General features: G+C 38.1%; 1 protein-coding gene across 1 annotated transcript in view; it reads right to left on the bottom strand.

Annotated features, from left to right (window-relative positions):
* CLIC5 (CLIC family member 5) overlaps positions 1-12,429 on the bottom strand; it is an 80,524-nt gene extending 68,095 nt beyond the window's left edge. The window contains exon 1 of the mRNA XM_088133685.1: positions 11,885-12,429. Coding sequence (XP_087989811.1) covers positions 11,885-12,313 — 429 coding nt within the window. The 5' untranslated portion in view covers positions 12,314-12,429. The remainder of the gene's footprint in view (positions 1-11,884) is intronic.

Here is a 12,429-nt window from a genome sequence, read left to right as displayed (position 1 = left end):
AAGAAAAATTAATGTAGAAAAACTTGACAGGATCATATTGAAGGATGTAGTTAACCTGACTGTCTGTAAAATATTGTAAATAAAGCATCCTAAAGACATGAATATGGAAGTTGCCTCCATTCTGTACTATGTATGTATGTATGTAAGAATTGGGGGGTGGGGGGGAACCGTCGCTTTCATCTTCTGCATTATGGACACAAATTCACTGGTCATGTGCAGTGAATGCACAGGATTGTTATCAATGTATTTATGAAATAAAATGTCAAAAGCTAATTGTTTAGAAAACAATCAGTAACAGATTCTACGGCAGCAACAAAAACTTTGCCTTATGCTCATGACTTTTTTTGCAGCTGTTTACTGTGACAGTTTGCAGAGGGCGCTCTTTTACTATTTTAAAAGATTGGTCTGAAAAAAATGAAGAAATGCAAAGATGGGGGAGCCTACGCCTGGACATTTTTTGTACAGTATGGCCAATTTCTCAGTGAATAGTTTATCAGTAACAGGACTGAGCTATCTCATGTAGCAAATAGGAGTTCATAACACGGAAGGAAGGAAGGAAGGAAGGAAGGAAGGAAGGAAGGAAGGAAGGAAGGAAGGAAGGAAGGAAGGAAGGAAGGAAGGAAGGAAGGAAGGAAGGCAGGCAGGCAGGCAGGCAGGCAGGCAGGCAGGCAGGCAGGCAGGCTCCCTCATAGAAAATGAGCAGCATAGAAATATTGCAATTTTCTTGGAGGATGTGGCAAGCTTGTGAGCCCCAAATTTTGGGATCAGACCTGAGAGCCAGAGAAGAATTCACTGCTTTGTGCCAAGTTAAGATTGCCGTATATGTTTTTTTAAAAAAAGAAGACAACGACGACACTCTGAAGTGGTATGTTTTACTGAAGAGGTTGTGCCATGACAGCAAGATGGCACACAGTCATGGAAAGAGAAGGAAGCAAGTTGGAGGAGGTGGTTGGGAGTAAGGCTGTGCTACCCTCTTTAAAAATAAACAAGCAATCCCAGACATTTTAGTCCTTCTTAAATTCCTGGCTGAATGAGGCATTCAGAATGTAAAAACCGGGCTTGTCTGTGAAATGCCAGGTGTATGGTAACTCTATGCCAACTCTTCTGATCCCCAAACCTTTTTGAAAGGCATAGCAGTCTGTAGTAGAGCCACAGTTGCATTATAAGAAAGGAAAGGATGAAAATTCCTGTGGCTTTTAGGAAATAGGTGTGTGACCACTAGGGCCCCAAGATCTGTGTTCTGGCATGCTGATGGCCAAACTCAAAAAGGAACTGAAGCCATAGCTAGAAATATGTACTTCTTGGCATATAACATTAAATAAAATAAACAGTCTTCTTGAAGTAGTGACTAGAAGTCGTTTGCTTCCAAGAAATCCAGGAGGAGATGATGAAAGCCTAAACAGGCTAGGTAAATAGATAGATCATTGCCTATCTCAACCCACCTCCCCAAACTGAATCACACAGAAAACCCGAAAGCATTCTGTCATCACATAGGGCATTTGAAATGAATGTACAGTAAGAGATAAGCAATCAATTCCAAATTATCACTAAAGCTTAATTTTATATAAAGTTCACCCACAGATATTTTCTTCTTGTCATCTTCAGCCTAAGCTGAATTTCAAGCCTTTTACCTAACCACAGCTTAGATATCAGCAGTTTGCCATGAAATCTGGCACCATTGGCATATGAGAAAGAGATTCTGGGAGCTACCCCAACTTGAGCAGGTTGGTCACCAGTGCTGTCAGTGATGTAGCTCTACTGTAGCTATCAGAAAAACTCTTTCAGTGTCCTAGAGAAGCCTTTCCCAACCTGGTATTCTCCAGATGAACTGCAACTACAGCCGTATACCCTGCTGAGAATTCTCAGAATGGTTACTATATTCAGTATCTGGAGAGCACCAAGTTGGGGAAAACTGAATTAGAGATACTGGTGGACATCCTTCCCTTTTATCATGTACTACCATTGCTAATTCCTGCTGACAAGTCATTAAAGAACACCTGCAAAAAAAAGGGGGGGGGCTCCATGAAACCCATCAGTATCCCTAGCCCTCATTTGCTTTTAAGGTGACTTGAGGGTTTTAAGAAGTGAAACGCGATCCCATTTTGCCTCTCAAAAGCTCTGAATGGCATCCCAAACTGGACCTTGATTCAGCCCATTTTTGGAGAGTGGCCCTCAACATGCCACCTTAAACCATGAAATGAGAGAAGTTGTGCACCCCTGCTTTAAAGGAAATGAGTCTAAGTGGTTTTGTGGATAAAGGGAGGCTGTAGTGGGAGAGGTGTGTAAGTCCAAACTGAATCAGCTTGGAAAATAAACTGAAGAATTGCACTGAAAATAAGGTCATTTCTGAGTTCATTAAAAATAAATAGGAAGAAGCTTGCCCAGAATAAAAGAAGTTGTGATTCTCCATAGGATTCATGTTGCTAATCCCAGAATGTTGGTGGTTCAGATTGGTGTAATACTGAACTATCCAATCTGAAGCAACAAACTCGAGATACTGTAACTCAGTTACAGTGGAGGTGATAAACCAGGTTGGCATCCCAGTGAGAATTAAGCTTGTTCTATCAGTGAATTTAAAATTGTACAAGCCTTGTGGGTTGCTGATTTAAGAAAAGGAAAGCCATATTTAACAAAGCGAGCTACTTTTCTGTTTTTGCTTTATGCATTATGAAGAAACAAACACATACTTTTAATTGTCTGATATACTGTGATCTGGTGGGAACGGTGCTGCATACCTTTTCTAAATGAATTGTCCTGCATGTTGATTTAGTAAGATGTATTACCTTCTTGTTTTCCTTAGAGATCGGACCTTATTTATTTTTAATGACACACCTTGATACTTTTGTGCTAAAGTTTCCATACAGTTTGCCACACTAATTAGTTCATTTTATTTCCTCTACCGAGCATTTCCAAACAGTCTAACATGATTGGTGTAACAGCACATGATTCAAAAGCTTTAATTTTAATGCTTGGGCAATCATTTTATTTCTATTCAGCTCCAGCTCGAAATCATTTATAATTTAAAAATACATTTCACATCTCAACACATAGCATAAGGAACCACTTCAGCCAGTAATGGACATAGATAGCTGATAAACAGTCACTTCAGAAGCTGCAAAATAAATAAATGAATACTACACAGATAATAACAAGGAGCCCAAAGAGCTAAAAAGGATCAAAAAAGACCACCCATCTTATTGTTCCTTGCATACTTTCTGTTGAATCTCTCCTACCAAGAAAATGAGAAATATATCAAAAAAGACATCAATGTAGGTATTTTAAAGCAGGAGTGTGCAGCCTTCCAGCAGCTTAAGCACCATACTAGTCAGTGTGCAACATTCCCCAAGAATGAGAAATGAGTTGGCAATTAGGAAAGCAGTAAGGAGCAGGTAGATACGATTGGAGGGGGGGAGGCAGGATATGTGCCAGGGGGCAAAGCTATGTCGGGTGAGAAATGCAGGGGAGATAAAGTTGGGGGACAGGGGGATGAGTAGATATTGTAGGCTTCACTGGGCACTTTTTGCACCCCTGTTCAAATGGACCATGCATCAACCATATTACAATTTCTACATGACTGTACTTATTAGTATGTAGGAAAATATATTCAAGTCATGTGCTTGGGAGATGGCAAGGCATAAGTCATACGGCCAGGAGTGGGTCTTGCCTTCTGCATCATTTCTTCACCATCACTGTCTTGCACTTGGACTCCATATTGGCAAGGAGTCTGTCAGATGTGTATTTCCAGTCTGAGAAAATTCGTGGGGAAAAGTTATTCTAGCCAAGGCAGAAGCAAAAGCAAGATTGGGGCAAGTAAAAACTTGGTAGTTAAGCAGACAATTGCACTCTTCTCCTTCACAGTTGATTTAGGTGTCAGCCAACCATTCAGAAAAAAATGTAATTTAAAAAGCTTGGCAGAATCCTGTTTGTGTTATCACAAATCATTGAGTAATTCAGAAATAGCACTTCCTAGCAGGTTTCAAGTCATTCCCAATTGAGAACACCTTACAAAGATCTAGAGTGCCTCCAAGAGAGCACATCACTGCCTTCTGGACATCACAAAAAAAAGTGCCAACCTCCAGGTTTTAATCTTCACCCCAAAGTAAGTAGTAACTGTTAGCCATGGTCAAGTGAGAAACTTGTAATGACAACTCCAGAAAAGCTTAGATTTCCAATGCAGTTCCAGAAATCAGGAGGAATATGTTCAGGACACTCAAGATTCAATACATCCATGAAAAGTTGGGGAGTGGCATGAAGGAAGCTAGAATGAGGGCAAACATGCAGGTTGTATTCCACGAATCAGAGTTCAAAGGAGCAACACAAGATCAAAGAATGGTCATGGCAACTATAAGGGGCAGGTTTTGGGAGCCAGTAATAGTTTGTTTTAACCACAGCCTATTGAAAAAACCACAGTAGCTGGATTCACACAGTAATCTATGAACATAGTCACTTATTTCTTCTTAAATTCTTCTCCATAAGCTGATTGCCTTCACCCCAAAATTTATCCAATTAAGCATTTATCTATCATTATGAAAACAAAGGCACACATGAAGTTTAATTTATAAATCTGAAAATCTGTTCCAGGGAGCAGCATTATGATCATCATAAGAGCTGGCTAGTACTGAACATGAGCACATTACAATTAACAAAGTAACTTAGCCATTATGATGATATAAAATCTGCCTTCACTAGCACTATATTGTCAGGCTTCACACCAGAGCTAGGCAATAAATCTGAGCTTTCTGGACCTTTACCTCCTCACTCAGAAGAGGCTGACTTGGCGGAACAGTTAGACACACTCACAACTTCAGACTCTTTATTGCAGATAAGGAAACCATGTGCATGCAGATGATTTGCCCTCTGCAATGCAAAGAAATCATAGCCTGCATGTAGGTTCAGTTCCAGCCCTTCCCTTTACCACCAAGGATGGTTTCTAGGGGCAGCAATCTGAGATGAATCAGAAGCTGTGGGAAAATGATAAATTGAAGTAGCAAGTCAGGTCAAAATCTGGAGGTAGGGTAAAGAAGGAAGCTAGAAGTGAGAAGAATATTTGAGCCGGAAGGCAAGTTAGGAGACAGAAAAATGTCCTAGCTTAAGAACAAGACTCAACTAAAAATAATCTTTCATTTCTTGTCCAAGCAGATCCCATGGTCAATCCAAATGGATAGAGTTGGTCCAGAACAAGCTTGTGGTTGATCACATAGTTTTTCTTTAAAATACAGATGTATTTAAAATATTTTTGCTCCTCTTTTTTAAAGGACTTAAAAAGCATTCCTTCTGGCTCTAATTCTCCTGGCGTCCTCTGAGTTTGGCAGAGGGACAGTTCTATCCAACATGTTGAGATTAAGGCTCTGCAACAGTTTTGCAACTTGAATTAAAACAGGGTTCACGCACTGTGCTAAGCCACATTTTGTTGAATAAAGGACAATCAGCTGGGGTGACACAAAATGCTTGGCTGTACATTATAATTTGCAAAGCACAGTGGCTGGGCTCATACAATATGCTAAACAAAACCAAGCAAACAATATCAGCATACATCAGCATTTTCATTTATATTAATGCAGCACTAAGCTCAGTAGCATTAGTCCAGGTAAGTATTTGCATAGGAACCTATCAAGAAAGCCCAGGGCTTGTAAATTAGACTGGGAAGTTGAAAAGGCAATGCAAAACTTTTGAAACACAGCCAAGAAAACCACATGGATGCATTCATCAGGAATTGAGCTCAGGGGCGGCTTTTTATATGTGAAGAAAGCCAATTTTTAGCCCCAGTGGCTTGCTTTCCCTAATAGAGTACTTTCACTGCTCTGGAGATTTTTATGGTTTAACCATTAGTAAAACAGCAAGTTAGTTCTTGAGATACAAAAGAAACTCTGCTCCCTGTCCAAATGTCCGTTCCTGAGCCAGCAAGAAGGAAAAAACACAAGCCATCAAAGCTTTTATTACATAAGACTTCACTAATTAAATATATAATTAACAGAACATGAAACAAAACAGTAGAGTGTTCAGAAAGGGAGTACCAACTTAGCCTTTACAGGAAGAATGGGATATATCTGCAGACAATGCTTCAGTTAATGTACACATGGCAGATTGGGCTTTATCTGGTTTGGGCTCAGCTGGTGAACCCAACCATTGCAACTATTTATGACTTAGCATGATACATAAAGGGAACAGTATGGCTTATTCAAGAAACCATGGCTTAGCAATGTGTGTGAGCACAGGTTCTTTCTCTCAGCCATCACCCGAAGTCGTTATGAGGATGGATTCACACAACACACTAATATGGGACTGGCTGCCAAGGGGTACACTGATTGGTTTGGGAGGTAGCAAAGTTGCTGGGGCCATTTCATGCACATGGGCAAAGGAGGAATTTGCTGTTTTCAAGGCCTCTCTCTCTTTGTAGTGGAGTCAAGACTATTTTATGCTTGCCCCACACTTTTGAGTGCTTTCTGTCTCAAACTGTCAGGAAACTAACATCCTGCAGTGGAGCTGGAAGGTGCTTTGGAGGTGGTAAATAAAAGGGCCCTGTAATATAGCTTGTTCTATTTTGGCCTAACAAGTCATGTGAAGCCAGCCATCATGTATGCCCTATTTTGTAGCTTAGCACAGTGGGTGAGCTCAGTCATATTTATCCAAATTCCACATCAGAACAAGCTATGGTTTACTGAATAAAATACCATTAGCTGGAATTACACAATGCACAAATCATAACCCAGGATTTACAAATTACAATGCTTGGGTTGAATGAAGCGCTTACACATTTTCTGGCTTAAAAACCCTTTCTGCTCAGGTTTTCTCTCGTCTTTCAAAAATGTGTTTTATTTGAAAAGTAAAAGTAAATAATAAAAATACCCTTGAGTCAGAATTTATGAGGCTAGCAAAGGAGATTTCATTATCACTTTACTTGGCTCTACCTTTCATGTCACTGATAAGACATCAGTTGTCATTGATATGTCAGATCTAAAAAAATAAAATAAAGTTGCCCACATATCATACATCATTTATTTTGACATTTTTAAAAAATCTCTGAATTCATTTAAAATGAAATGTAACTTTTATAAATGTGGTGATACTATCACAGAAGAAAAACACAATATACATGTGCAACAGTTGGCTTTTAAAACAACAAAATGAGGCGGGGGAAGCATCTGTTAACCAAAGGGGGAAAAAAGGAAAAATTATGTTATGTTCAGTTTTCAATGTTCAGTGACAATTACTTCTATATATTTGTTGGCAATGACTTTCAGTCTACAGTACTTTAATTTTAAGCTGTTTAACCATGCTAATGGTGACCAACTCATCTAGAATTATCAGTGCTTAACAAAAACACTGTGCTTCAGATCCTGGTCATTAATTACTGAGATATTTCTGTCCTCCCTGTTCTGCAATGCATTCCAGGTAGTATACAAAATCATATTAAAGAAACACAGAAAATCCTTCAGTACGATAAAGCATATGTAATGCAATAAGAAAGCATAACAAAGGAGGTCATAACTGATACAACGACAACGTTGTAAACTCTCAGATATCAGGGCGAATGAAAACATCTTCCTCATGTACCTAAATTGTTGGTGCATGCTGTATTTCTGAGTATTTTGCCTTTTGCACCAAATGGATTAAAGTTGTGTATGTTATTGGACACAAATAGCCTAGTAATCTGAGCCTGAATTACCAGTTTGCTAATCTTCTCATGAATGCCAGAAACAAAACATCACAGAAAAGAGGAAGCAGCAACTGAAGACTGTTACAGAAAACAGTGACATAAATATCATTATAGCAGATGAGATTAGCAAAAGGAATAGAAAAACAGCATTGCCAATTGAGGTGGAGTCATGGGGAAAAGCATGTAAAAATAATGAGACCCATATCTGTAGCACATGGGTAACAAAAGCTCACTATATGCTGAGAATATGGAATCATCCCAAGCCCAGGTTCCTTCAAATACTGGGTTGTGGTCTCTCAGATTGTGTTCTAGAATAAAAATATTGAGCTTGATTATCTTCAAATTCAATATTTGAACCTAGTTTTAAGAAGAAAAGGAAGAAATCCACTATTTCTTCTTTCTGTAGTCTTAGATGACCCTAACTGTGCAATCTCAGATTGTAAACAGGATTTCTTCAGTCTCTGCCATCTCCTTTCAAATTAAGCCTACAGCTATCTTCATACTGAAACCATGGAGTTGCATGTGTAAGTATCTTTATCAGTACATGACAAGTACTTCATTTCATATTAATATTATGACATAATCAGATTTGTGTAATTTCTTATGTTAATTTTTGTTTCATGTTAAAATTATACATTACAAGCTTATGTTGAAGATTTGTTGGTTACATTTAGGTTCATGTTTTCTCCAGGAACATGAGATGGTGGGAATGCCACTCTGACCTCCAATTTCCCCCTCCCCAGCAATCCTGTGGGGTAGTTTGGGTTGAAAGAGTGATGGACCCAAAGTCACTCAGTGAGTTTCCCTGGCTTGTGGTGAACTTAGATCTCCCCTTTCCTAGTTCAACAACACCTTAGCCACTGGCTCTTTTCACTTGCTTCTTCATTAAAATTATATTCTTCATCTTAATGGTGCTGTTTGGCTTTCTGGCAACTTGCCATATGCAATAATACTTCCATATAATATCCAATGGTGTAATACTGCAGTCGTTTTATCTTTTCTCTCTTTCTCTCTCTCTCTAAACTGAATAAGGTTCTTCACTGTGAAGTTGATCAGATTTGTAGGGGAAAGCCATTGAGAACCAGTACTATTTAACACATAAAGCCCTGTAAATATATTTTACCTGGCTCAGACATTGTATTAAGTTATAAAGTGATTTGTTTGGGTTTGGCTTAGTGGGTGAATTTAGTCATTGTGGCTCATGAGCCACAGTTTAGTCTAGCATAATGTGAGAACTAGTCAATTATGGTTTCTTCAATAAACCATGGTTAAACAAAATAGGGCTGAGTAATGTGTGAACTACGTCCCTGAAAGATAATGACAGTCTTAAAACAGGTGAAGCAAACTGCTCCTTCTTTGGCCAGGGCATGTTTTGCCTTTTCAATGATTCTCCTTTTGGGAAGAAAGGGGCTAACTTCTCAGGGGCACCCGCAGCACAAGGGCAAAGCATTAATCACACCTTGGCATGGCATATGGTTTGTTAAGGCAGAAGTAGCAATCCATGCGAGCCACATGCAGTCCTGAAATTAGTTTTGCCATCCTCAGAGCCACCTGGGATTGCACCAATGAATGAAGATGCATTAAGAGGCAGGCAGCAATGCCTGCCGCAGGATGGGAGCAGCCCAGGCACTGATCTGGCCAGAAGGCGATCATCAACAGTCAGCAGCCCTGCGAGATGTCGGCATTCTCTCCTCCTGACCTCCTACCCCTGGATGATAATTGCATGTAGGAGCCTCTGAGAAGCAGAAGATACTCAGCTTACTGTAGGTTCTAGTTCAGCAACATCTGAACGGCCTAGTCAATATGCAACTTGAACCTGTAAAATAGTTCAACTCTTGCTAGGAAAGGGAATTATGCCCTTCAGAAACAGAGAGTAAAAAATTAGGAAGCACTTTTTTCTGTTGTTCTTTATATTCATAACTTTAGTAGGAAGTAGTTATTTCTCCTTGAGCAATTGAATAATCAATCATTAACAATATGATGCCTCCATTTAATATACAAATGTTTTGTTCAGTCAGTTAATGTTAACTTATTTTACATAATAAACATTGAATTAGGGATCTTATAACTATTCATGAAATTATGGAAGTATGATCCATGAACAGAGACTCTAATTTGGGAATCATTTCATTTTGTATATAAAACATAAGCCATGGAAACCTTTGTTTATGTCTAGCAAGCTCAAACTTGCCTCAAGCACCCAGAAACTATTTGTTAGTCTTCCAAACAGTCTCTGAATAATGAACTGGTATGATAAAGGACTGTCTAGGTACAGAATGGAATTCAGTCTTATCTCATGGTTATTCCAAAGTAACCAGGAATAGAACTGTGTTGCTAAAGATCTTTATTAATATTGTTTTCCCCCAACTCTTTGGTAAAATATTATATTTATTATACTGTTTAGCAGAGAAATAATCTGAAAAAACATGATTTATTAATTGCTACAGATAAAATGCTTAAGAGCATATCCACGTGACAATCATGAGTTTTAGATAAATAATGTCCTGGTATAATTGAGAAGAAAGTTTTCTGTAACAGCTGAGTAGACTATAAATTAGCATGTGCTTACTGTACTTAAATCTCACATGTTCGGATTATTCTATTTCTTCAGCAATAACCTGAATACTCTTATCATCTCTGAAACAAACCACATTTTATAGAGTTGCACTGTGAGCTATTAAAACATCAGAAATAAAATTTATTCCACTATCAACTGGAGGGAACATTTATAAGTTTTTCAGAGCAGTGCACATTAGTTTCAAAACCTGGACAGAACTTGTCTGGTTTGTTATTTCTTGATGGTAAACCAGCCCCACCCATTATTCTCCATCATTTTTATCCTAATAGTCTATAAAGGTGTTTCTGTTTTTACAATTGTTAATTATATTATGGAAACACTAAAGAACTGAGATACCAAATATGTACCAAGGAAAGAAAATGTTATGCTTCCCTAAAAATCTAAAATGTGTTTCCTTGATGTCACTAACATGAAGCCTTGTTAAATTCTATAGATTAACAAAAGTTTAATAGATTAGATCTATTAACACTTTCATGCATCCTTTAATAGAAATACAGTAAAATGGAGGATAGCCATCACTTTCACATTTAAAAAGGTGATAGAACTTCAACCACCAAACCATTCTCAGCCTTATAGCATAGTGAAAGGTAAACCTGTTGAAATTCCTTTTTCTGCACTACTATTTAGAAGCAGAGGAATTCTGCTTGTACCTGATAACTTAGTTACTATCTCAAATTATGGAAGAAGAACCCAAAAGTTTACCAAAGTTCTACTCAGCTTACTTATCCTGTGACAGAGATTAATCTGTAGAAAAAAAACATATTCTCTAAAACCATGCAAATATCTCCAGGTAATTTAAAGTACAATCCCAGGTATCTCTACTGGGAAGCAAACTCCATTAATTTTAATGGCTTTCTTCAAGGATAGCGAGTACAAGATTGCAGCCAGAGTAATTGTGTATAGAGGAGAGAAAGCAGGATTGCAAAGACACATTCTGCATAATTTATAGAATAGGTCAAGTTCCGAACATGCAGTCAAGGAAATGGCTTTTGCTTATTTTTCTCCTCTATGAGCACCAACAAATCCATCCCCTTAACATCTGTACACTTCTTCTGCAGTAACTGAATGGCAACAAGGGTCTGTTTTTACTCTGAGAATAAGTTAGAAAGTTGATACTTCTTCTCATTCTACACACAGTGTTGGAGAAAGCACTAGATTGACTTAAGTACTGTAAAAGTACATGCTTTTCCAACAAACAATAAACTCAGAAAAGGAAAAAAAGCTACAATAGAGCAGAGAAATGACCTGAAAGTATGCATGTGAAGTTTGTAAAGGTATCACAAATCTCTAATATTCTGAAAGAAGCTTAAATAATATTTTTTTTCATTCAAATATTCAAAATGTTTATCACAAATTTTTGCATGTTTTCTCAATGAATCTTATTTCCTGAAAAACAGAAGTAGAATTGCAATTTTCATTAGCTATGGGCAACTGCTGCCATTTTGATCCTGGATAGGGATGAGGCACATATTATTTCTTATTGGATCAACATGGTAACAACATGCAAGAATATGGTTCAATCCTTCACCAGCCAGAAAAGTAAAATTACAGTCCCATAATGAAAATATTGCTTTTCCCCAATTGTCAAGGAAAAGCTATGTTACATCTGAGCCTACATAATTGTATTTATACCCAGCAAAAGCACTTACCTTAACAATAAGGAAAATCTTATGTTCTTCTTCTGGAAAATTGTTGTTTTCTTCTGAATTATGGTTGCAGGGAAATCTGATAGTTCTAGAACTTTTGAAAATGCTCTCAATATTCATTGCTCTTTCAAATGCTCTGTCCTCTCTATCTTTGTCCCAGTATTGCTGGTCTTCAGGACCATCTTGAGGAGAATCTGTTTCTTCTCCTCTGTCAAAGCCATGCTGGGAGGAACAAGAGTTTTGCTGGCTGTCTATGCTATTCTCACATCTGATGTCCATGCTGTCTAGCATGGCAATTAAACAAGGAGATGGTGAATCTCCACTACTCTGATTAAAGACTTCTTCACATTCTCCTTCCTGTAAATTTGGAATCTCATAAAACCTAGCCTTCTCTGTTTTTTCATATGCATTGCAAAGTTCCCCATTTTCCATGTCAGACAACTCAATGAATTATCTGTTCCTCCGGGAATTCAAATTAAGTTGGCAATAGTGTAGTGACAGATAAAAACCCTGCTTAAGAGCAAGCTGTGCTTAGAATATGCTTTCTG

This window comes from Python bivittatus, unplaced genomic scaffold, assembly GCF_059951505.1.
Source record: "Python bivittatus isolate LINGU-HERP-01145 unplaced genomic scaffold, Pbiv_v1 ctg000020_np1212, whole genome shotgun sequence".
NCBI lineage: Eukaryota > Metazoa > Chordata > Lepidosauria > Squamata > Pythonidae > Python > Python bivittatus.
This window is presented reverse-complemented; position numbering and strand designations above follow the sequence as displayed.